Source organism: Embiotoca jacksoni, unplaced genomic scaffold (assembly GCF_022577435.1).
Source record: "Embiotoca jacksoni isolate LCO1_2020_lvr unplaced genomic scaffold, fEmbJac1.0.p SCAF_10, whole genome shotgun sequence".
Lineage (NCBI taxonomy): Eukaryota > Metazoa > Chordata > Actinopteri > Embiotocidae > Embiotoca > Embiotoca jacksoni.
Window position 1 is genome coordinate 7,230,338 of NW_027185230.1, and position 26,913 is coordinate 7,257,250.

At 38.3% G+C, this 26,913-nt stretch overlaps 1 protein-coding gene across 1 annotated transcript in view; it reads left to right on the forward strand.

Annotated features, from left to right (window-relative positions):
* Positions 1–26,913, forward strand: part of LOC138206433 (transmembrane protein 132C) — a 141,588-nt gene that overhangs the window by 101,163 nt on the left and 13,512 nt on the right. The window contains exons 5-7 of the mRNA XM_069163150.1: positions 5,379–5,568; positions 20,079–20,222; positions 26,416–26,624. Coding sequence (XP_069019251.1) covers positions 5,379–5,568; positions 20,079–20,222; positions 26,416–26,624 — 543 coding nt within the window. The remainder of the gene's footprint in view (positions 1–5,378; positions 5,569–20,078; positions 20,223–26,415; positions 26,625–26,913) is intronic.

Here is a 26,913-nt window from a genome sequence, read left to right on the forward strand (position 1 = left end):
CAGATGGACAGCAGGAGTTGCCCAACCTGCGTCTTCACACCTGCTTTTTTTTTAATTACTGCAGGTCTCATATGTCAGGATTTAATTATGGCCAACACAACTGTCTAATGTTGTCCATAGAATTTCTCCATCTGTTAATGTTTCCCTGTTGCCAACAGGTCTATCATATCCTTCCTGGAATGCATTTTCATGCAGATGTCTTGTTCTGACCGACAGTCACCACAAAAACACAGGAAATCAGATGTGCTGGGTCACAAATACAAAATTCCCCTTTTCAGTACATAAAACAAACAAAATCTCATTAGCTGAAAAATCATCATTGAAACCTAACCCAAGCCTATGTGCTAGTGAGAGCCAACTAAACCTACCAACAGGTTCAGGAGGATGTTATCAATCTTTTATTTCACTGAACAGAACTGGACCAGACGCTATTGTGACCTCTAGTGGCCTCGGCAGGATGTCAGGTGACATCGTATTAAGAGTGACCAAGTCCATTTATGGAGGAGGTTGGGGATGGTTGGATGGTTCAAACCAGGTGGCAACCAACAGCGACGTTACCCACTGGTTTTTGAACTGCCGTTATGAAGCCTTGAGTTCAGATTTTGGCCATCGCCATCTTGCTGGCCAGAAGTGACCGTATTTTACTGAGCTGGGGAGGAGCGAGTGGGACTCTGAGCTCGAGGATACGACGCTCGCCCACAGCGGAAACCTGACTGCACCACAGGCCTGTCAATCAAATAGACACACCCACAAAAATATGGCTTTTTGAGGCCTATTTTCTAATCTATGATGGAATTATTTTCAGATGGATCACCAGAAAACGAATAACAAGGAGTGACATTGAACGAAATTAAATCCACTTTTATATGCAGTCTGGTTCAAACACAGAACTTTCACCCAATTCATGTCCAATTGAAAACAAAAGTCAGCATTGACTTATCTTGAGTTACGTCCGTTAGTTAACGTATATCACTTTCATAATTAATAAATGTACCCTATTTAAGCCAAACCACGACCTTTTCCTAAGCAAGTAGTTTTGTGCTGAAAGCTACTCAAACTGCGATCATGTCACATCTGTAACCACATGTTTGTTATTGATGCAAAGATGACACAAATCCAGTAAGCCTGTCACAATTACTGCCCAACTGTCAAATACTGTATTTTGTTGATAACAGCCTACTGAACGTACAAGTTGGTTTAGTATGCCCCTATCAGTCCATATGTTTGGGAAAGAAGTGTGATGATAACTGTCTATTCAATCGTATAATAGAGATTTTTTTTTTTTCCAGCATGTCCTCCCACTCGCTAAAAAACCTAGCTGGTTACGTTGGTCTTAAAGTAAATCCTGTTTTCTCCTGTCTCACATAATGGATAGAAATATGTGCACTTTTATCTGAATGGAACCGTTTTATGTATTAATCTAATGCATCCAAACACAAACTCTCCTCCTATTGCTGGACTGGCTGTCAATTCACTGTGTTGAAATAGATTCAGGTCTTTGATGTATCATTGTTGTCAGTGCTAACCAAATCACTGCTGCGCATGAAAAGAACCCCTCTGGGTCTCCAAAACAGACAGCAGACTTTTCTTTCACTACCTTTCTTCGAGCCAGATATCCACAGAGGTGTTAAGAGTGAAAAGAGAAAAACATGACTGCATTTTTAACAGGGCTTTTGTGTTCCTTAGCTCCACTTTTATTTTCCTGTTTTTGAACAAAAGGAATTTCATTCTTGTCATTTTTTTCCCCCCCTGTTATGCTGCGTCTTTTTCCTCACAGCCCCTGTGCTGGTACAAGGATGTGTTTGAAATGTATCTTGCAGAATAGAGAGAGTGCGCAATTTTTTTTCTTTTTTGAGTGGATTCTTTCACCTTGTTCTGTTTGTGCTTTTACCTCCAACAATAGGATTGACAAATGGAGATACCTCCTCAAAATGACATGACCGATTTTCCACCTCATTTCATCACAACAAACCTGAAATGATACCGGGGCATTGTCACTATTCGCTTTTGTAATGCCACAGACAGTTCTGTGATCCCAGCAGACATTTTGCTTTTATATGAGCCCTTCTCACCCGGTTTCCCAGCTTTGTTTTTTTTGGTTTCTGTCTCCGTGTCCAGCTCTTGCTCTGATCCCCATCCATGACTTGGGGCAGGGGAAGTGATAGTTGCCAGCGAGTGTATTAAATTGTATGGTAATCGCAGTGAGAAAAGGGCACACAGTGCAGTTATGTTTCTAATGAGACACAGAGAAGCAGCCTGACCTCTCCAGTTGGTGCGCTGCAGACATTCATCATCCCAAACACATGCTGGATGAAGGGATGAGAGGGGAGAGAGAGTGCACTGCCCTCTATTGAGAGCAACATCACACTGCGGGTCAGCGTGAGGAAAAGGAGGGGGGCTATGGTGAGGAAAAAAGATTACAAAAAGACACAGTAATACAGACAACACAGAGAGACAGATTGAATAGGGAGCGAAGGGGAGCTGTATTGTACTGTTCAGCACTAAAGCGCTGATTGTTTGCCGCTTCATTGTAAAGCAAAGCTGTCTGTTGCAGATAATTGATTCGGCTGTAATTGTACACCATAAGCGTAAATAACATAATCACTGCCGTCACTACCCCTGAGCCCAGCGTGTTGTCAGGCAGTAGAGCATCCTGTGGCTCCATAGCACACATTTTTCTGTCTTGGAAGGAAAAGGAAAAGAGTGATGGATGGCCTTCCTTGAGCTCTAGCAAGTGACTGATACTCACGGTCCACAGCCATAAAACCCCAAAGTTGGGATTTCCAACAAATCTGTTAATATGTGGAACCCAAACAGCAGTACAATCGACAGTATGGGTTACGTGAGATGTTTGCTCTCAGCAGTTCCTCTGTTTTGCTTTTGATGTTTGATTTTAAAAGGAAATGGATTTCAAAGGGCAAAAAATGAGCCTCGAAATTGCTAAACTGCAGCCTACATTAAAGCACGATTTCAAAAGTAAAAAACTTTTTTTGTTGGTTATATCATCACAAATAATTTTGCGGTAATATTTGATTTTATAAATCCCCTGGCAGCTTTTGTAATCTGATATTTTTCCAGTGGCAAAAATCCAAACTCAACAACGTTGAAAAAGAACAAAAGTGAAGTGGAGACAGTTGGGAAAGATGCGATAGAGAGGGAGGGTGATGAAAGTGTGGGAGAAATGTCTTTTTTGCCGAAAGATGGATGTAATGTCTTAATTTCACACTGACAAATTGCCAATGGTAAATGATCAGGCTGGAATGATGATATAATTTTCTTTTAAGTATTTGCCCTCAAAAGACCAACACCAACAAGGCATCAGTCCAACTCTCTTACTTTCCTACCTGTCAGTCCTACCCGTAGCACTTAGCCCAGCGTCTACTTGCTCCCCCCAAAGATGTAAATCTTTAAAAAGAGGTCGCATGTTTTCTTTTTTTTCAAAGTCTCAGTAGTTTCTTAAAACAGCAAGGCACTGTTGTTGGTTGTAAATCTTATTTAATCATTAGTACATGTTGCATTAATCAGGGACTATTTTCAGCTGTGGATTCATACACATTTGGTTTCCTAATGAGTATCCAGAGCAGAAGGACAGTGTATGTGGCTTCAACTAATAATAAGCTACAGTGCCTTTGTATATCAGAGTGAAGAAATATGTAACCCAACTGACAATTTATCTCATTCAGGCAATTTTGATCATTTTTCAACAACAATTCAGCTCCATGGCTCCGAGGAATAAGCTGCATGTTGGCATGAAGTCACTATTTGTCTTTATGTATATATTATTTTGGAAAAGAAGTGTGCAGGCATATGTTATGGGAAAAAAAAAATCTAAGATTTTCAGCAGCACCCATAATGTCACAACGAACTACCACCATCTGTGCAATACTGCACTGCAGGATACCAGTAACATTCCTCTGTGCTCCAAACAGAATTGCATCTCAACAGCACTCAGCGAGAGCCAGATTCACACGAGTACTCACCTGTGATCACCCCATGGCAAAGCTCCTCAGTGGCTATTTGGAAACATTTAGTATAATTCAGAACATCACCCAACGAAACTGGAAAGCTTTTCTGCCTGACCTAGAATTGCTATTCCAGCTGTTTTCATCCACACCGATTTTCAGCCTCCAAAACTGTTTTCCCTTAGACATTTTCTTACCAGAGTGGATCCCTAAATCTGCACTTTGAAGTCAGGATAGTGTCTGAAGTGCGAACATAAGGGGAAGTTGTGGGAGATTTAAATGCAGGCTCGGCCAAAATATGTTCAAGGAAAACCTTGGATCTTACATCCCTACTCCCCCTCCTCCTGCTCAATTTGGGCTCTCTCCAGCCTTGTTTTAATTGTGCAACACCCAACAACATACTGTTTAGGGATATAAATATAAAGAGGACAGCATACATTCAAAATAGCTTTTATGCTAACAAATTTTTCATTTTTCACATTGCCTCTTTACTCTCTGAAATTATAAAAGTGTCTTTGAATTGCTTTTAACTGTTTTCACAGTAAACATCTGAATGTTTACGTCTGTGAGCCACTTCCAGATCCCAAAGTGCCAATTGTATTTTTTTTTTTAAGACAGTGTGTACTGTTAATCTGTGTCTGGTTGTTGGAAAAGGAGTAGCATTGAGTTGTATTAAAGAACACCTGAGGGAGAGGCAGCAGCTTGATCAAACCATTCAGCACTCTGCAAATCAAATGAGTTTGCAGGATATTATTTTTGCATTCATTTCTTTCTGCTTTGTTTGCATCTCCATCAGCTGAGAGAAAATTATTTGCTTGGCCCTGACAATCTCTGCAAGAGAGGCTCCATATTGCAAAGGGAAAAATAAATTGCTTTTTTTGCCTACATCATGATTCTGGCTGGATGTGAGAATGAATTTCAATGGTGCCACGATTAGTTTCATATCAGATTTTGGAATGAGGGAAACGTTGCTCAAATTCTAGGGAAAATAGCATATCCCGCACAATATCTGCATGTAATACTGCAGAACAATCCTCTCCTCGTGAAGTATCTGTGTTGCATGTTTTCTTATTTGGTTAAAATGAACAATTAATCTTCTTATCTGTAATTTTTCCCCTGGTAATAGACGAACATTGATGTTGCTTCTGTTTTTTTTTTTCTCCATTTCAGTCTCTCACCTTATTTAACACACTTCTTCTTCCCTGAGCACTGCTCCATTTTGTGTTATTCCATAATCACATTTTTGCTTTTTCCTTTTCCTTGCTTTACCTGAGCTCTTCCCCCTCCTATTTTTTCATCCCATTTAATCCAACCATACACAGTCTTTTTTGTTTTGCCTTTTCTTATTGGAACCTGCCTTTGTTCGCCTCCTCATTTTATCTAAAACACGCATCTTCTTCCTCTCTCCCTTTGCAGAGTGGAAGCGGTGGGCTACCAGCGAGTGCTACAGGTAGACCTGGAGGTGAACGGGCTGATGGTTAATCAGGGGGGCAGGGAGGTGACGTGGCAGGTGGAGTATCCGATCACGCGCACCCTGACCAGTGAAGTGCAGACCATCATCCGCCTGGCACCGCAGGACCTGGGCGGCATCGTGCCACTAGCCATGGTGAGGAATGAGCAAAGTCAGAAGTTTGTATGCATATGGATATTTGTGTGCCTGTATGGCCATGTACAGACCAACTTCAGCCTTGAGTAAAACACAACAGCCTCCTTAATCCTTTAAATGGGATGTGGATGCAAGGTTGTCATGCAAAAAAATTTAACCAGAACTTCTGCACTGCCCGATCGAATCCAATTCACCAGGTGTGCATGTATTTCTACTATAGAAAGGCCTGCACATATTTCTTAATTATACTACTGAAGTTGAAAGATTAATATTGTTGTGCAGTGTTTTAATATATGTTTCTGGAATTTATCAGATTTAATGTCTTACTTGAACAACTATCGTCTACCAATGTGGCCCTGTATTGTTTTAATGATGCAATTAGTACATCTTCTGATTCACTGGGGGACGTGTGTTATTTTTCTAGAGCTCTGGCATGGTGTGATTACAATCCTACTCCCTTTGACACAGGGATGTGTTACACGCTGACACACCCGTCTGACATCTGCGGCAACACAGTAAAAGTGGACTAAATTAACCCAATTAGACTGAATATAATTTGGGTCAAAGCTCGGTTTGGAGGAACAGTACCCGTGAAGATCTCAAACCAACTGAAATGAATGCAAATCAGCCAGACATTGTTTGTTGTTCCTTATTCTTTTGATCACTTGTTTTGAAGTATAACAATGACTAATAGGTATATTAGTATATTATTATACTGACAGCTATCAGTGTTAGGGTTTTCAGGTGTGAGCAGCTCTTTTTTAAACAAAGCACCCCATTTTAAGACACGCAGAGGACAGTGATCCGAAACATAGAGACAAGACAGTTTCTATTTTTTGTTTCTTAACGGTCAAACTGTGAAATGTTTTTGACTGGCCGAGTCAGCTGACCTAAATCCAACTGAGCATGTTTTGCAAAAGCAGAAGACAAGACTGAAAGCAATGTCGTGTAATGTCTCGCAGTCATAGATTTAAGTATTTATTGCTCACAAATAATGCAACTAATAACACATAAAACTCGATGGCTTTAGTTGTTAACTTGTCAAATTACTGGCTCTCCTCTAAAATGTATAAAGAGGGCTACAATTTCAACACTCTTCCTCTTTCATATGACACATGGATATAAATACCCTTGATTTAATGTTGACTTTGAGCTAATCCGCATCGTTTCATGTTAAATCCAGTGTGAAGCACAAAGCTAACACAAACAAAATGTGTCAGTATCCTAATACTTCAAGAAACAAGAGAAAGCTGAAAAAAAAAATGTAATGAAGTAAATCTCACCAAAAATCCAATTCTGATGGCAAAAAAACTAAACAGATAAACATCAATAACCCACATTGCTGTTTATCATGGTTTCTGGGATGATAGTTTTGGCGGTTACTAAGCAACGACTTCTTTTACTTGTTGGAGTGGAAATAGAGTAGCATTATTGATGGTTTAAGAAAAATGGTGAGCAAATACGCTTCTATTTAAAGAGAGTTGTTTGCCGTTTTCCCTCAGTGTGAACAGACAGTTTTTATGATGTATTTTTCCAAATGGGCATGCAAGTAGGATAATATATTCAGTGATTAACAAGAGACATCATTTTGACTGATCCCGTGTTCTGTTGGCTCCTTAGCCAAGACTTTGGATGCAATTTTTTTTGTGGCAAAATACATCAGTGTTTAGACTCCTTATTGGTAGTAATAAAATCATAAAACAATGCAGTGGCCTCATAAAGAAAAGCCAGGCCCGAATACTTTTAACACAAAGCTTGTACTTTTTAATTGTCAGTCAGCTGCACAATGCCGCTTTCAGTTTGCTGACTGAGAAGTTAATTGAGTTTGGATTTTAACAATCCAAATTTGAATGAATTGGCGAGTGGCCTCAGATTGCTAATTGTATTATGATAATGAGTATGTAAACCTGATAAATTGTTGCATAATTGTTTTCCAAAATGAAGAGAAAATAATTCAGAGTGTTGCAAAGAGATGAGCAGTTTTAATTTCGTTCACTGATAATGGCCACGTAAAAATCAAAATGCCTTCAAGCACTTCATAAACTAGTATTATTATTTCTGAGTAGCCTTTAGACTTTGACCACATCTCTAAACTTTTAATATTTTATTAAAAGTGAATAAATACTGAAATTATAGCTTATTTTATAAATAAAGAAACTAAATTGTCTAATGCATACGTGATTGACAGGTCTGTGTACTGACAGTGTGCAGGAATTCAACACGGACAACTTATCAGACCTGCAGTAATTAAATTGATAAATCAATTAGTCATAAAATTAATCAGCAACTATTTTAAGACTCGAAAAGATATTTTAAGGAGAAATATTGAATCATTTCTGATTCTAGTTTCTCAGGTATTTGATGATGGCCTATTAGTCCCAAAAAATAACTGGTAAATAAAGTGTTGATGAAAATAATCACAAGTTGCAGCTGTGATGTTATAAATAATAACTACCATTATTAAAATAATTTTCAGTGTGTTTCAAAATGTGGAATCAAAGGGAAGAGCAGTAACTGTAACATGAGACAAAATATTGTAATATAAATAGGTCTAATACTTGAATCATCTACCACATCACAGACAAACACATTTACCTGACAACAGCTGTGAATCTCAATAATCACAAAAATGTGAGAAGTGAGAGTCACTTTTCTAATGGTCAATACGACCGGCCAAATGATAAAGAAAATGAACTGCTTTTTAAATTGGATAGAGAAAGTAAACTCTCTAGTCACATGAAAGGAAAAGTCTTCATCTTCAAGTCAAGATATCAAGTAAAAAAACATTTTTTGGACTGTACATTTTTTTATACCTGCTGAGATACATTAACACAGCATCTGAGGCTTGTGTAGATATCTGGAAAAAAAAAACAAGTTTTATCTAAAAAATAATTGAATTGTTCAGGGAGGACAGGATGAGCATTTTGGAAGATTTATTTTGATACTTTGTGCTTTTTGATCACTTAAATCTGCATAATGTAACTCAGAATATTAATTTGAATGAATTTACTTGGGTACTTGAAAAGTTAAAGTAACTTGAAATAGCACAATGAAAAACAATCTAACACTTATAACTAACACTTAAAAATATAACATTTGCATTGTTATTGGATCCAGCTGTTTGGTGGAACATTTGCTTTGATTGGAGAGGCTGTCCATATTGTCTCAGTGAAATGTGATTTTTCATGGTTGAGGACTTCAGTAAATTGTATGTTTATATTCACATTATCTGGTCTGTCTACATTTTCACTGCAACGCATATCAGTTAGGCGGTACAATTTTGCAAATGTGACACTAAATGCCTATTTCCAGTTTTAATGTACAGCGGATTTACAGTTTGCAGCTTCAATTGCACACAAACCAAAGCACAGCCTGAGGTCTTCAAGACCAACCAGAACTTTGACATCTGTGCATCGAGACATCTGATGTCCTCCTTTTGAAGTTCACGACTGAGACAACTTCTGACACTTTTTCTCTGGGAGCATGTTTGTTTTTTAACATTTCTAATGTTCAGCGTCATGGCATTTATACAATACTGTTTTATTATTCATGAAGTACACTGTGCATCTAAAGGGAAAACACATGCTTTGACAGTACATAAGGCACTTTCAGACTCAACTAATGAATTAAAGACAGGTAAGTCAGAGTCAACAAATAGTGTGATTACACTCAGTGTTAGTAGTTGACATCAGTCTTCACCTTTGCAGCAGAACGTGGCGATAGACTCCAATCATTCCTGGCACTCAGCAGTACTTGTCTGTGTACAAAATGCCAGGGACCCCTTTTCAATAAAACTCTCATCTCCCTGTGATCGCTTCTGGCCTACACTACTCCCACAGAGAAACGCGCGCGCGCGCGCACACACACACACACACACACACACACACACACACACACACACACACACACACACACACACACACACACACACACACACACATGGCAGCTGCCTGCCAAACATGAAATGCACAACTCGTGCTTTCCACTTAGCTCTTTAATTTGACATCTCCTAAAAACTGTCCTCAAGGATAACTGTCTGAAATTGTGACAACTATGTTAATAGTGCTAAAAGAGAAACACTGAGTGTGAAAAGATTTCTGAGAGGAAAGTGATGGGAGAAGACGTACAACAACTATGTAGAAAAGCTTTAGACAGTAAAAAAAAAAACGTCAAAAACTCCTGAATGTGTAGACTCAATGCAACCACTGTAAAAATAAATAAATAAACAAGAAAGATCAGTATGGATATTCATCCTGCAGCAATTCACAAAGCTCATCATTATTTCAGAACAGCTTCTTTCCCACTAAAATATAACAGGGCAATTTGTATTGTAGTCCAATCGATGACTCGCAGTATTGTGTCTTTTGTGGCTGCGCTGGATATTTTAGAATTCTAGTTTAAAGCTGAACACTGCAGAAAACATGTATCTCAATAAGTGAGCTAACATTCAGTTTTAACATTATTCTTTCTGGAAATGAGAGGACAATTCTGGCATTGGGATGAGATAATTACATTTCTTCCAAAATACATTTTCTCTTGTTTCAGGAATATTTAATGTATTGTTATCTTCAGTGTGGTGCAGGTGAAGCATGCATGCATGTGAAAAAAAACTTTTGGGCGCTTATTTTTATTGAACATAATCAAAGTATAATGTTTACATAAACTATTGACATTTATGGAAAAATATATCAAAATATATATCAACAACCACCCATAGTGACGTGACATGACTAACAAGCTATTAGTTTTCTGTTTGACACATATCACCCAGTTTTGAAATATATTTAGGTTGTATCTGATTACCTTCTTGCAGTAGACACAAGATGTTGTTTGTGTTTTGTCAATGTTTAGTAAATGAGTTATCGAATCGGGAAGTTAGAGTATGCCAACTTCTTTCACAGAATTTGTCTTTTCTCACGTATTGTTATCTAATGAGTATGTTTGCTTTCACATTGTGCAACTTTTGTGAAGTTGCAGATTGATTTCCTGAAAATGATATCACCAATAATTGCTTTATTGTTCACTTATACCCGGTGCTTGTTGTTACAATCGCTTTGTTCTCATTATCAGCTCAGCAAAGCAAAGTTGAAATGCTTCACTCTGTATTAAATACAGATAGAGGAAACACTGCAATATTAGGAAACGACACTTAATATTGGAAAATTTGTGAGAACAAGCTGATTTGTATCAAAAACAGGCTGAGATGAGTGGATTTAAAAAAAAGTGCCTCTTTTTGAGGATTTAATAACAGATTACGATTCACTCAGATGAAGAGTTTTTGTAGCGTTTCCCCCCAGTGGCTCTTCAGTTAATAACACATTCTGTTTGAAAGCTCTTAAATCAATACATTTAACAGCCCCAAAAATCTCAAATGATCAAAAGTACAAACTGAAGAAGACCAGCTAAGAGAAAGTTATCGGTTCTGTCGATACTCTTTTCCTCTTATTGTATTAGAGGCCTTGGACATTAATGTGATATTCAGGACTCAGCGAACTCATCTTTTGAGTGGCTATATGTGCTTTGGATTAAATCATTTTGATTATTCCAATTCTAAAGAAAGTATCAAAGAAAACTGGGATGCTGAACTGTACAGAAGACAACCTGGAAGAAGAGAGAGACGAGAAGAGAGAGATTGCGAAAGCGTTTCATTAACACACTTAAAAGACGGTACATGCAGAGAGCATGTCAGCTGAGTGCGCAACACTTTTACTGCATCCTCCCATGAATTTTTTATCTGTCTCATGCTGTGCTGTGCCTCTCTGGTCTTTCATTAGAAGAGACAGCCAGTGTGGCCCTCATTGCCCACAGTATACATCCCAACTGTCATCATTAGCATTGAACTCGTAGCTCCTAAAACTCCCTCCATTTCAAACTCAATAACATTAGCTTTGTGCTCACAGTCCCATTACATTGTAATCAGAGCCAGCAGCAGGACGTTTTTTTCGGTCACGGGTAAGCACTTTGTTATTATAATAATAATTGGGCAAAACTGTGATTTTTCCATTCTGACTTCATACAATTGTTTGACAGATGGCGATAGACAGAGGCAACAAAGACAACAGAATTAATAGGAAGCTGTGTCCTCTGCACGCAACAAAAACAAGTTCAAAAGAAAACGGTCCTTGTGTAATTTACACAAAGTGCTATGGTGGCATTAGGACCAGCCAGCAGTATTCCAGCAGGCTGACATCCATCACACTGTCTCATTGTCAGGAAGAGTATTTGAAGAGTATATTATTTTAGCAGTATCAGCCTCAAATGAAGTATCATTTGGGCTCTAATGCAGGCATTTATAAAAATGAGGTAGAAGGAAATTAAAATCAGGGAAAACAAGGTCCTCTTGAGAAACAATCATCCCCAGTCCTGATCATCCTGAACTTCAAGTCTGAGAGGGAGACACGACAACAGAGAGACAGAAACATCAAAACAAGGAAACTCTGCTCAACCCAACAACAGTTTTAGTGTTATTTATTTTGATCAAGAGGACCTTGTTTTCCCTGATTTTAATTTCCTTCTACCTCATTTTTATAAATGCCTGCATTAGAGCCCAAATGACACTTCATTTGAGGCTGATACTGCTAAAAACACATCTTCTGAAGGATCCCTCCAACTGGGAAACAGTGTCAGTTTCTAAATGTCATTTAACAACTCTTTTCTGTGTAGCAGTTTCTTGTTACTGATCAGCCAACATATTTACCCAGAATTAAGAGGAGCCGGAAAATGTTTTTTCCTACAATGTTTTTGACAATTTACTTATTGATTTATAAAACAATTGTTTCAGCTCTATTATTTTACAATAAGATTAAATCCTATCAAGGATTTTCAAAGGTAGCAACTGTGATACAGCATATATATTTAAAACTGAACAAACTGAAACTGAACTAAAACCATTTTTAGCCACCCAACAAATGTCCAACAAAGTCCAACATTTACACAAATTTGAGAACCACCATCTAATCAGTTGGATTTTAGCCTGCGTAACAAGTCTCTCGTCTCGCTTGCTCAGAAACTGCAACCAAGCTTCCATTGACCGAATCAAATAGCCCTCATTTGCCCCACTGCAGTTTCTCTGTGGCTGAAATAAAATTCATGCCATCCTCCAAATAGGAATCTTTGTAACTGTGAGCATGAAGCAGAGATGCAGAGAAACAGCAAAACTGGCTATAACACATGCACATGCTGTGCATATCATCTGTACAGCGCGCACATACACACACATACACACAAACTTTATATCTCCCACCACCAAACATGTTTCTTTTGCTTCTCTTCGCTCACAAGCTACAGTTTCAATGTATGTCAGTCAGGCTTTACTTTGAAGCTAAGCCAGTCTATTATGTCATTTGTTGTTGTTGTTGTTTGTTTATTTCCGCTGGTTTGCCTCCCCTCATCCTTTCTCTCACTCTGTCAGTCTGGCTTCAGAGTATTTTATTCTGCCAACTTGGGCCACGGTCCAGTCCAGTGGAGCTCTCTGGTTTATTCTAATCAAATGGCCTCCAGAAACAGGAAACGGGTCCTCACAATATGGACTGGCTTTATCAGGGACAGCCGATTTATCACTGCTGACGTTGCCTTTTCCTCTCCTACTGTTAGAGGCAGGGAAAGGCAGAGGCAGAACAACAAAACCGCAAAAAAAAAAAGGCTTAATATTTAATCTCACTAAAAGTATTTAGAGTTCACAGTACACAATAACAAAATCCAATGATCGCCAGGCCAACAAGTTATAAATCAATATCTAATTAATAAGGAGAATATAAATCACTGCAGGTCCTGATTTAATAATCAATGGTGGTATTTCTTACTCCTGGTCATGGCAGAGTGGCCCTAAACTACCCCCAACTCCTTATTTGCAAATACTGCAATTACAGTTTCTTGGCCAATTCTGGTAAATCAGTCAAGACACAAGAGATGATTATTTAGCCTATTTCATCATTACAGAAAACCTCAGATCGGATTAAAGTGCACTTTTTCCATTAAGTATCTGATGTATGTGCAAAATAAGCATTAATTTAGCATGTTAAACAAATGATGGTGTTTTATTCGTCTACACTCACCTCCCTAGTTATATTTTCTCCCAATGTAGTACCTTTCAGCAGCTGCGCCTACAACAACTGACATCTTCCTTATGTGGAGAAAATAAAAAAAAGGCATTTTCCATCTTCTTGATCGCTCGATCACATCATCACCATCATGGTTGGTTATCAACACCTTGCTCCAGCTTCTCCGACTTCGGCAGAATAACTTGGCTTTTTTCCCAAGCCAACTGTGGAAAGATTACATTGTATGAACCCCGCTCTCCCCTGCTTTTGTATCACTGTTTCTGAAAAAGAAGAACAAAAATAATATCCTTGGGAGGTGTCGATTCCCCTGCCCTCGCTCTCATTTTATCTCCTGCGATAGGCTGTGAGATGTTCCGATGTGTGTGAGTAGCAGGGAGAAACTGTATAGGTGCTGGAGGGAATAGACTTTTTGATATATTTGATAATTGATATGAACCGAATAGCTGAGAGTGCTGCACAGGCTATATAAATCCCACTCGTAAGGGCTTTTGACCAAAACAGCAAAGGGCCTGTGAGCTCGCTGTCAATCTCAGCTGGTTAGTGAATAGTTGAGTTGTGTTTTTTCAGGCGGTCAGAAGCATCTGTTCACTCACTGAATAATAAATTGTCAGCCAGTGTTAAACAGTGTTTACGCTCCCAGATCTAAGATAAAGCATATCTCAGATGTGTCCCTTCCCTCCTCCTCCAATCCCGTTGAATAAGTGTCTAAGATTAGTCGCTACCTATCATTTTATGACTCCTGTAACACGCCTCCTGTGCTTGTACAGGGTGTACTGTAGCAGCGCAGGAGACACAACACACCACCTCTATTTGTATATATAGAGACAATTATATTGTTCTAAATGTACTGAATGTCCTTATGTTTAAGTCTGATAGTCTGCCTTCAGTTCAGTGTTGCACTGAAATCGGAGAGGCATCAGATTTCCTCTCCGGCATTGTTGGTCAGATTTAGGCATTAGGAGTGAGGGTAGGAATATCAGGACAGGTTACCGAATCTGATGGGTGACAGATTTCAGTGTAACACCAGCTCTCTGAGTTTATACAGTTTGGTAGAATTTACATTCTTGACCTGCAATTAGTTAGTAATTGGCTTAATCTAAACTTACAAGTTAGACTGGATGCACCCAGTAGTGGAAAGACAAAAAAAAAATGATAATCACATATGACTTTAGTTTACATCACAGCATGTTTATCTCCCCTTTTAGAAAGACCATAGTTGCAAGAAAACAGCTGCAGCAAAACCGTATTTCAATGGCATTTAAAATGTTTTTCAGTCCAGTTTAGGTTTTAATTATATGCACTAAAGATCTGTTTTAAATTGCCCAAACATGGTCAGTACAGCTGATTTGTTTGCTACATTAAAATTACTTCAGTTTTGTAGATAGATGGATGGCGGGCTAATTGAGCAAACTAAACATATTGACACTGTCAGTAAAGTTATACGGAAGTTTACTCTGTAAATACATTTTTCCCTGAACTAGTCAGCTGGGACCGGACCATATGCAGCATGTACTCAGTGCACCCTGACTGACAGACACACAGAGACCTCTGCAGTGAAGAGACAGACAGCATCTGTAAATACTTTATGGGTTTGTTGACGGTTCACCGCCCCACCAATGTGGCGGCCCACTGGGATTTGTCCTGGTATGCCCAATAAGCAGAACATCCGTGACATAATACAATTAGTTGTCTTCATAATCTATCCCTACGTAGCCAGTTAGCATGAACAGCTGTTTTCTCGCTAGTGTATAAGAAAAGTTACAAGTTCAGCATCAAACTTCATTCTCTACTTGCACAGAAGCTGTCCCCAAGCAACACCAATGTTAACTCTTTTTCTGTTTCTATTTTGCCAAGAGTTTTATCCATCATCGTGTTTACTGTTCCATTCATCATAACTACAGGTTAGAATACACCAGCTCTTTTTTTCACTCGCGTCAGATGGACAGCATGACATCAACACTGCAATTACTTTACATTCTATGGATAATCTTAAAAGCTGTCGTTTAACTTTGATCATTTTAAAAGGTGATGTTTCCATAAAGCCAGAGAAAGTTTGTAGACCACTGTAGAGTGCAGACTGGTGGTGCAGTGGTCACCTTCGCAAAGAAAGCAACTTCCTATTAAGAGTTTGCACGTTTGATAATTAATTGTTGTCTGTCTATATGTGTTCAACTTATAGAAGGTTTCAAAAATTCAAGGAATTTATTTAGTTTATGGATTAAAGTGCCATTCACTCGCTTCCATACAATGAAGATAAATGTTCACAAATTAGTACAATTACTTCACGTGGACAGAAAAGTGGAAATAAAATGATTTGTGGCAGACCACATCTTTACTTGTAAACTGTTTGTATCCAGGACAAGTATGAAGATTTTAAAACCAACGACTACAACAAGTGTTTTGTTATTTGTTCTGCATTTTTAAAATGCATGAATACAGGGTAAGGATGCTTTAAACCCACTGTGCTTCTCAGCCATTGCTTAAAATAGTGGATTTGTTGGAGGTATGGGTAGAGCCCCCATGAGAGTTTGTTTTCAAACCAAAAAAAAAAAAAAGGCCCTCTTACAAACTGAGGGGAAAAAAATAATAATCCAAAAGTGCTTTCAAACATCCTTCATGCCCACCTAGTCATCAGATCTCAACAAAATATATATGTCAGAGTTGTGGAACAACAGTAGACTTTGTCCTTGAGCCTGCAGACATCCACGTACACTCTAAGCAGTACCTCTGTCAGTCGTCTACCTTACACATTCACACCCATATCAGCCCCCGCACAGTTCACCCTTGCACCCCAGCTCCACAAATGCGTAATGGCCTTTCATCGATTCTCCCCGCTCTCCCCGTCTTTCTCCTCTTTTCTTGCCCTGCTCACTGCACTGCAATGAGAGGTTGTTTAGATAAGCTGCTGCATAATGAGGAAAATGTCTCTTTTTCCAGCTGGGCAGCAAGGGTGGGTTTGTCCTTATGTGTGCCAAAGTTCATATTTTTTAATGGACAGAGGTGTGGGTTGGTGTAGAGTATATATGGTTGTGTATGTAAGCCAATCATCTCGCCATTTGGAGACATAATTGTTTATCTCTCTGCTGAGTGTAAATAGGCCACATGAATAAGACATGCATTTCAGGACTTCATAATCCCTGGCCGGTGTTAGGCAGCCAGGCGCTGCCCGGTGAAAGGTATGGAATATTGAATGGAAAAATGCATCACTCAAGGAGTCTTGTTAAATTTCAGTGAATTCAAAATGTTGTGTTGTCGTCATCATGTGGATTATATATGGGTTTAATCTATATTCAGTTCTTTGTGGCACAGACAGTCTCCACAATGCATGTTGTTGTAGCTCGTTAAAACCTGTTTTTATGGTGTTGTTTAAATCTTAATGCCTCATAAGGAAATTGTCCATTAGGAAACACACACCAAGGACTTTTTTTTAATACATGCTTATGTGTCATCAGCATCCTAGAACTATCACAAAGATGAGGAACAGGGATAAGAGCTGATGTGCAGGTTTTTAGGTGGTGGGTAAAGGTTTTATATCATACACCACTCTCAAATCCATGTTGGGAAGGGGAGGTACGCTGTATTTTTCATTTTATGCAAACTTGCAGTGAATGAAACTTGCCCACAAGCACATTCCCACAAGTTCATATGAAGTCATTGTGAGTGTTTACAATTTTGCGTGTAAAAATAATGCTAAAAGGCTCAGTTTTGCCAGGATACCTAATTTATTTTCTGCACTCTCTGGAAAAGATTTTGTTTCTCCTCATGGCAGGCCAAACAAATTCACAAAAGGCATGAGAAAGATGTGCGATAAATATTCGTTCACACGTTTAAAACATGTAACAAAAACTTGAAGTCATCTACAGACATTTTACCGAGGTTGTTTGAAAAGCAAAAGTTCAAGGTAAAATATTATTTCCCCTGTAACTTCAGTGAAAAGCAGAGTTTGGATAGGACTTTATTTTAAAACGTGCCTCAGTAAAAGCCATGGCAGACAGTTATTATACCACTTGTGTCAGAACACAGATCAAGTTTCTGAGTCTCCTCTTTGAGATCTAGCTTATTTCACTTTTTTTTTCCATACCTGTCTACGTATTTGGTCTTTATTTCAATTCATAGGCAACAAAAACAAATTTAAACACTTTTACTTTGGGGTTTTACCTCATATTGAAGGCACGGACTTCCTACATACATCTACAGTTGAGCTTTAAATTGCATCCTTATTATCTCACAAGTGGTATGACACAAAGCAAACAGACAGCCAGTAGTTTCAATGAACAAAGAGCTGTCTGAGGACCAGTTTTCCTTGGCCTTTCAAAGGGTTACAGTGCTTAGAAGTCTTTTATTGAAACTAAGCTGTGATGAGCAGGATCCACCATTAGAACAAATCCTCTGTACAACCAAAACACTGAGAGCTCAAGGATTACCAGACGTTGTCTTAATTGATCTCATTATCTGTAACCTCCTCTTCTGTAAGGTCTTTCACTCTCAAGTGTATCTTGTGATATCTTTTTAATGACTTCAATTTGGCAGTGTATTATTGTAAAAGTTTTTTTTTTTCTTGAGATGAGTTCTACAGAATGGCAGTAAAAGACTCAAGTGACTGGAAGTGTGAACCTACTGCAATGTACTGTAAACTGTTCATTAAAGCGGAAAAAATTTACACATCAAAGACTGTTTACAGGTCTGGAGAAGTACTTCTACATGCTGTATGTGAATATAAAGTCTCTTGTGATACCAGACGAGGCTCCAAAAAAAAAATCTAATAAAATGGAACAAGTGTGTCAGTGGCGCAACATCGGTTGGGGCTAAAAACTTTCAAAGTGAAAAACTCGGGGGAGTGCAGAATTAGAAGTGAGTGGGCTTACCCCTGTAACCCACCCCACATTAGCTACTACCAACATGAATCTCTGAGGTAGGGTAGGAAGAGGATTTTCAGAAGAAAGAGAAATTCATGGAATACTAAAAGATGGTCTTCTCTGGTTCTGCCGCTTTGATTTTAACCTAACCTAACCTGGATTTTAAGCAACAAAACTACTTGGTAGGTTTAGGAAAAACTTTATGTTACCTAAAAATGTTACATAAGTTAACTAAAAAAAAAAAGTAAAACCAACATTATTTTTTGTTTTCCCATGGGACCCGAGCAGCATTTTCCTGGGTGACAGTCCAGTGTTTGATCAATCCATCCATCCAACCCCCAACCAACCTGCTCAGGCAGACTTTTTTGCTTTTCATACTCATTACCTCACTTCTTAATGATAATAAATAAATAATAAATAGCCCATATGTTTGGGGCAGATGCTTAATGATAACGGTCAAATCAGGTGAACTAATGGTCAGTCAAATTAAGCAATTTGAGCAAGTTCAGCACAACTTGTGCAAGGCATTTTTCACATTTGTCTGCTTAATTAATGGGAAAAACAAGTCACAAATAAAAAAAAAATCCTTGCTAGCCCTTTGTCTCATCACAGTCACACAAACACCCTTGTGCTTTATAGAATCTATGTGGTAGTGAATAATAACACTCATGGCTGCTCATTTTGTTTGGCTACTTGAACATGTTTAAAAGGGACGACTAATGTGAAGGGCACAGCAATAGCCCAGGATGTGGCCTTCAAATAAATGCACTTGAAAGTAGTTTTTGAGTATGGAGAACACACATCAGCAGCAAAACATACAGTATTTCATCTTCATTTCTTTAAATACAGTCCAAAGCACTTACTTTTGCCAATACACACTGGTAAATGTTCTTCTGTCCAGCTTGAAAACTAAAGGTGGATTGAATTTAAGTGAGTCAGTGCTACTTTAAAAACTCTGTAAAACTTGAGTATAAACGTTGGCCTTTTCTAATTTGTGATTAATTTAGATCATTTTGCAGAATATACATTGTTTAATATCTGTATTTTTTTTATGATTTGATTTATGTAAATTTCTTTGCAACTACTGTATTGAAAAGTGACAATAATTTTACCATTATTATCATCGTCAATATTATTATTAGGAGTAGAAGTAGGAGTAGTAGTTGTAGTAAAAGGCCTACAAGCAAATACCTTAATACTCTGTTTAATCATGGATCATGACACTGTATTTGTGTTTAGTATTTGAGCCAGTGAGACTCTTTGGCGAGGTTTTCAAAAAAGTCTGCATAAGAAAGATTCTGTTGGAGAGCAAACCCTCCCCCAAGACAGGATTTTTTTTTTTGTCTTAATAAAGTCAATTGTAACATAAGGATGTCACACACGAAGGAGGTGGATAAAAGTGTCAGAGCTGAAGGTGAGACTCTCAGTGAAAAGTGTCAGAGTGCACAAAGACTACTGAGTACCTTTAAGAATAAGAAACTGATGTTAAAAACAGTATCATCTGGTAGCCAAGCAGCTGATGAATGCACCACATCGGGCAGTGAAGAGGTGTGTTGTTACAGTAATATTAAAGTTTGTCTGTTTTCTTTTCCAGGACACTGAGATCCTGAACACGGCCGTGCTCACTGGGCGTACAGTTGCCGTTCCAGTAAAGGTGGTAACCGTGGGGACAGACGGAGCAGTCTCTGATGTTACAGAGTCAGTGGAGTGCAAGTCAACAGATGAACAGGTTATCAAGGTCAGTGGGGCAGGCGTTTTTAGCAGCTACTTCTACTGTGCCGTTTGTCAATTTGTCTCCTCCTTAATGGTTAGCTTTCTAGATGTGCATGAGTGGGTGAACACAATGAACAAAGAGGAGTTGTGGTGCAAAAGTGGTTGGAGCTCATTAGTTTTGGAAGCAGGTGCTGCATTTCTTTTAGTAAAACAAGGGCCTGAGTTGTTCAGTGGTATGGTAGAAATTGATAACTTTTTCAAAAAGTCACAGATCGATACCTCAGAAAATCACAAGATAAAGAAATAGCAATTATCAGGGAAATGTTCTGGTGGTAGAGAGCCTTTTTTCCAGCTGGTGTGCTAGACTGGTTTTAGGACTCCCTCATCGATAGATCCAGATTCAACGTTTCGTTAAAAACATTAAGACACATAACTGCAGCAACAGATTTTTTTTTTTCCTTTTTCATCAACTGTGGATGTTCTCATAAGCAAGTGTATCAAAAGAGGAAAGGAAATGATCCAGAAAAAGGCATGATACCAAAATGTTTGTTCCAGTTGATTTGGTGAACCAAGTGGTGAAGGTGAAATATTAAACCCTAAATGAGATATTGTACAGACTGAAAGTATGAGCTTTGCTTCCATAAAATGGGAGCCAACTTTTTAACAAGTTACAATAGACATAAAAGAGAACATCTAAAAAATAAACTCTGCTCATCTGTGTTTGTTTTTGATTATCTTGGAAGCTGTCAACTATGTTGTCTCTTCTGATAAGAGTTGTCAAATTCAAGAAGGCTGCACGGATTTATCCAAGACAAAAGTTGGTGTGTATTTTTATACTTTATGTTCTAAATAGGGTTCAGAAGCACAGCGTGACAACCCTGCAGATCTCAAACGCAAGCTTCCAGTTACACCATCCCACTTAACTAAATCCAACTAATACTATTGACTAATTGTGATGTCACAAATCATGGTCACAGTTACACGCCTTTAATGTTGGTTTTAGGTGAGCACAAATAAACTTTTCACTGTCACCAGATAAATGTGAAACTAGGGTCAAACTCCACACCTATTTCACACAATTATCTTTGTGGTGAAGCCCAAACAACAGAGAAGCAACATTATTGAGTGAAGTTTTGAATGCAAAATATTGAGAAGGATAACTGAACAAAGGACCAAAAAATGACAAACAATTGAAAGGTTTCCTTAATAACAAAAACATCCGAAAACAGTCTGAAAACACTTGACTACTGCTGACAAGAGCAAAAACAAGAGGTGGCTAACCTTACATATAGAGAAGGTTTAAAACCTGTATTGCTGTATTGCCCTAGTGTCGCTTCAACAGATGGAAATCAGTTCCGATATCAACAAGGTCAAACTAAGTCAGCAATATCAAACAACTATGTTAACGACATGATCATATCACATGGAGTATCACAGCTGTCCGACTATATACTCTGGCAGTTTTTTTGCAGCATATCACATGTCCAAATAAGGGCAATGAATTGGTGGAAAGGGCAGGTGAAGAAGAAGAAGAGAGAGCAGCCCGACAGGATCCAGATCATATTCATCGACCCAACCTCTCTCGTTCCCTGAAAGGGTGTGCTCAGGCAGGGACCAATCAGCTGGCACCTGTGCTGTTAGACTGACATTTAAACAGGTGGACTTGGGTGACAACACATTAATATAACAGCTGCAAAGGCCACGACAGCTAACCATAGACTATATGCACGTACACACTTGCACATACAGTTTGTTAAATTTGTATTTTTTTCCCTTGTAAATAATGTTGTTGGAAAGCTGGCTGTATGCAACAAGAAGATTCATCAGTGCGTGTGCGTACTGCTTGCTAATACCATGACTTTGACAAACCATAAAGGTGACAAACCGCTCACTATGATTGATTTTCTATCTCAAGTAAGTTTCAAAACTCTGTAAGTTGGTTTTCATTGACTGAGGTAATAAATCTAAAACCTAACTGTATGTTTGGGAAATGTCACACGGGATTTGGTATCAAACTAAAAACTGGAAGTAAAGGTGGTCATTAGGAGGGAGCTTTCTACTGCCGCAACAGATTTAACATCCATCATCACTTTATTATGTGAAAGGAGAAGCGAGATTAAAAAAAAAAAAAAATTAAAAAATGAAATGAGAGAAATATAAAAAATACAGTGTTTGCTTTTGATTGTGAGCCTGTGTGGTAGAAAAGGAATAGTATAACAAGTGCATCTGTGTTCTGTTGCATAGCTGATTTTGTGTGTTTCTGTGTATCGTACATGCATATCAGAAAGAAGTGAAGAGGCGGATCTCTCAAAGGGTTTAATTATCCACTGAAGTAGTACCACACATTGTGACGCTGACCTCAGTAACGTTCTCCCCTGCCCACCCTTCTGGTTTGGGAACAGTAAGCGGTGCCCCTCCTCTCTCCACCCTATTTTCAAAGGAATCTCAAAATAACACACTTTTTGATCTGGAGGCTTCTCCATCTTTGCTCAGTTTCATTGAGACTCTGAGGGTTAAGTTCTTCTTTTCTGCGGTATGGATCGTGGTGACCTTACCCAAAGATTACTCCAGACCTACCACACAGAATCAGTTTCTTTTATTCTACCACGGAGAATAACATTAAATGTTATTAAAGCCCCACTGAAGGATGCTGTGTTTTCATATTGATTGTAGAGCTGAAACAATTGGTCCATTAATCAATCAGTCAAATGTCAGAAAATGAGCTTGAGGCAGTTTTAATAGTATCTTATTCCCCTGAGCCGTTTTAAAGCGAAACATTTCACAAATGCACGTCTACAATTTACAAAAGGGAATATATGCCAAAGTTCTTAGGCTATTATGATAGTCAACTGACTGTCTTTATCTTTGATTGTTGTTCATGCAAAACAAGTGAGTTTAACGCACTTTACATTTAATAAGTGACGACAATTAAATAAGTGGCTTAATTTAAAAAACGTTAAATTAATTCATGTATGTTCGTACATGTTTTTTTCATACAAGTCACAAACAGTGGTCAAATGGGGGAAAATCCTGTGTTTGAGCCTTCCAACCAACCTCAACCTCTTTCCTGTGGGGGACGTTGTCAATCTTATTACCAAGTGTCCTGCCTTCCCTTTTTGGTTTTGTCATAATTAGTATGTCCACTAGTGGTCACAATAAATGTAAATATAGGTAGGATTAAACTACTTGCACAGACAGATATATAGTTTGTGTGGCTTTTTAGAATTTATATGTAGTTGTTCACACAACTGCAAGCGGTCGCCCACATAAGCATTGGCCATTTTAACCCCTTCAAACAATCGACCGGTGTTGTTGTTTTCAGCAGAGGTCGTTATCAGGGTCATAAGGCAGAAGGTTTTCTACAGTAACAAGCGAGTTCAGGAATTAGTACAACTCACAGCACCCTGTCTTTTCATACTTTTTCATGGAGAAAAAACAATATTATTAGATTTTATTTTCTAATATAATAGAAAGTGAACAGAAATGCACACTATGGGAATGTCACCTAATGTTATTCATCAAATTAAAAAATTACCTTTAAAGCCAGGTATTAAAATTCATACTTCCCGGGTAGACCGTTTTTAATTATATAACAGTAAAATGCAGCTCAACAGTCATAACAAGAAACTGTTTCAATCTTCCGTCTTAACTTGGGTCAATGTTTCTTTTGTTTTCACAATGATGTAGAAACCTACAGTGCATCCATAAAAACAACTGAGTCAACTGAGACATCTAGTCTCTATAGTGTCCAATAATACAAATTGCACATACTTGCTGCTGTAAGCAAGACTCATATGGGGATACTGCTCTACTCAGTGATATTTCAGATTAGCATGAAGACAAATTAAGTGAAATAAAATGGAATAGAGACATCTTAATATCCTGTAGAAAATGTCAACAGTCAAAACGCCCAATACAATGCTGTGCGCATGTCAAATGTTAGTCTCTCTCTGGAACTGGATATTCAATCACTTTTAATCAGTTCACATTTTAGTCATTAACTCATTCATTTATGCCACCCTCTGAATTGTTTTTTAGTAGTGTCCTTATCTGTGTTGTGTGTGCCGCCCAAGACAACAGGATTACAAGTAACACAATGAATTGTTCACACAGAGAAGTGACATCCATTTGTGTGTTTTCATGACACACTGATGGTGATAAGACAGGTAACGGAGATCAGTCAAGTGCTTAATTCTTTATGTGGCGCAGAAAATGCCACCTTCCAGAGATCTCAATTCAATCTTTACGGTTATCATCTACAATACGTTTCATGAGGAAATATACAGATGGAACTGGAGGGTTGAAACAAAGTGGAACAAAACTGAAAGATAGAAATTGTATTAAAGCACTGAGGGGGACAGAGACAAAATTAACAGAAGAGATGAAGCCAAAGAGACTCAGTGAGGAGTGAAGTAAAGTGGATTCTTTCAGCTCACTCTCTGGACGGTTGCCTAAATTTTTTTTGTTTTAAATAAATAAAAAATATAAATGTACACCAAGCATATAGTAGTGTTATTATGCTCCATTGCTTTGATAAGCACTCCAAATGTTAAGTATGAGATTCATATTTTCTCACTATTTCTGAATTGATTGATGGTAATGTACATTTCGGTACATTTTTACATAAGTTGAATACATTTTTCACTTAAATATGTTTAAAAATCATGGAAAATAATGAAATCTTCAGATATCTTGCTTATATTTAATTTACAGCCATCCAAATCTGAGACAAGCAGAAAACTCATTTTGAGAAGCAGGAAACAGTGAATGTTTTTCTTTGATGAGACAATTATTCATCAGAATAGTTGACAGTTAAATTTATGGCATTTGACTAAGTGCTTAGCTGACAAATCTTCAACCCAAGCCCCATGAAAGCACTCTTATTTTGTAAATTAAGTAAACCAGTTTAATAATGTTTCACTCTTGTGCTTAACTTAAGTTATGATCAATCAAATGCTACACCACATAACGTCTCACGTCAAACTGACACTTGACATGTATTTGAGTGGATGGTTTTTGGCACCATACACAAACGAATCTTTAATTTATGAAACCGATAACTTCAGACGGAACCTTAAGCTTTTCCCCTCTTTATTAGAATCTGAATCCAAACCTGTTCTCATTACAGGAAGTGGGAACATGTAGGAGAGTACAGTAATACTGGTGTCAACCGAGGGTGAGAGTGAAGGAGTGGGAGAGAAAGAGAAGAAGGAAATGAAAGGGAGGAGGAGGAGAGAACTGACAGATGCCAAGCTGTCATTTTTGTTCCTCAGAGAGAGAAGGGCAGGTCTGACATCATTTGAGAGTAAAGCTGCCAAGATTTTATGCAAAGGAGTGGAGACAGATGACAGTCTTCTTGTGACTGGTTTGCTATAAAGACGCAATTGTCAGTACTAGCGGACATGTGCTGAAATTAGCAGTTGTGCCAATCAAGCTTACGATGGTATTTAAGATTGAAATGATTTGGAATGCAAGTGATTACAAACAAAATTTGATGACAGATTGTTAAATAGATTTGGTTCTCAGGGGAAAAGATGTTTGATAAAGAGATTCTGGAGCTTTGAAGATAATGACAGATATTTCTGATATTCCTGCTATATCATTTATCTAAGCTGGAGATGCATCTGAAAGACTTTGGTAACTGATTAAAGTTGTACTTTCTCCAGCCGCTCATAATTACGTTTCAGCGAAGGTTTTGTTCTCGAGTTGGATGAAACAGGTTTGTGTCTTTTCACAGCTCCATCTGTTAAGTTGGACCAAAGTCATATTACTTGGTCACATATTACACTGTGCGTACACACACACACACACACACACACACACACACACACACACACACACACACACACACACACACACACACACACACACACACACTAAGGAACGATCTGCACACATTTAAACACACAGAGAAAGAAAGAAACTGAGCAGACCTGACACTTCAGACACTACAGATCGCAATGCCAAATATCTCCACCGCGCAGTATCTCAGAAAAGGCTGAGACTGGACAAAAAAAAAAGATGATCATCTCTGTCAAAGCAGCACAAATGACAAAATGTCATTACTTCATGTGGGATGAAATACAGAAACATTTGTCTTTTTATAAAGAAATTGAACACTTAGCATTCAGTCTGAAATTGATTTGGTTTTGTCGCTCTTTATCTTTTTGTGTCTGTCTCTGATCTTATCCTGTCTTATTTTCCCTTTTATTCTTCAGGTGTCAGGGCGCTGTGACTATGTATATGTAAACGGGAAGGAGACGAGAGGGAAGAGCAGGGTGATGCTCAACTTCACCTACAGTTTTTTGAGCGCGCAGCTGGAGATGAGTGTATGGATGCCTCGCCTGCCCTTGCTCATCGATGTGGCTGACCCTGAGCTCAGCCAGATTAAGGGCTGGAGGGTTCCTGTTAGTACAAGCAACAGGAGGTAAGACGTGCTTGTCTTTGCATCTATACTGGTGCGTGTCGTAATAAATAGCACAGTTAAATCAACCCCTAATTTACAAATATTGAAAAAAAAAACTAAAAACTCCAGCCAAAGTACTTCCAGCACAGCGAACTTATCTTTGCTTCTTACACTAAACTCATGAACGCTGGTTCAATAACCACATTCAGTTTGTATGCATATAGCACAAGTTGGCAATCTGAAAATAGTCACAGGACATATCTAAATTTCTTTATTTAGGTCATTAACCTGAGAAGGTTTTAGTAATCCC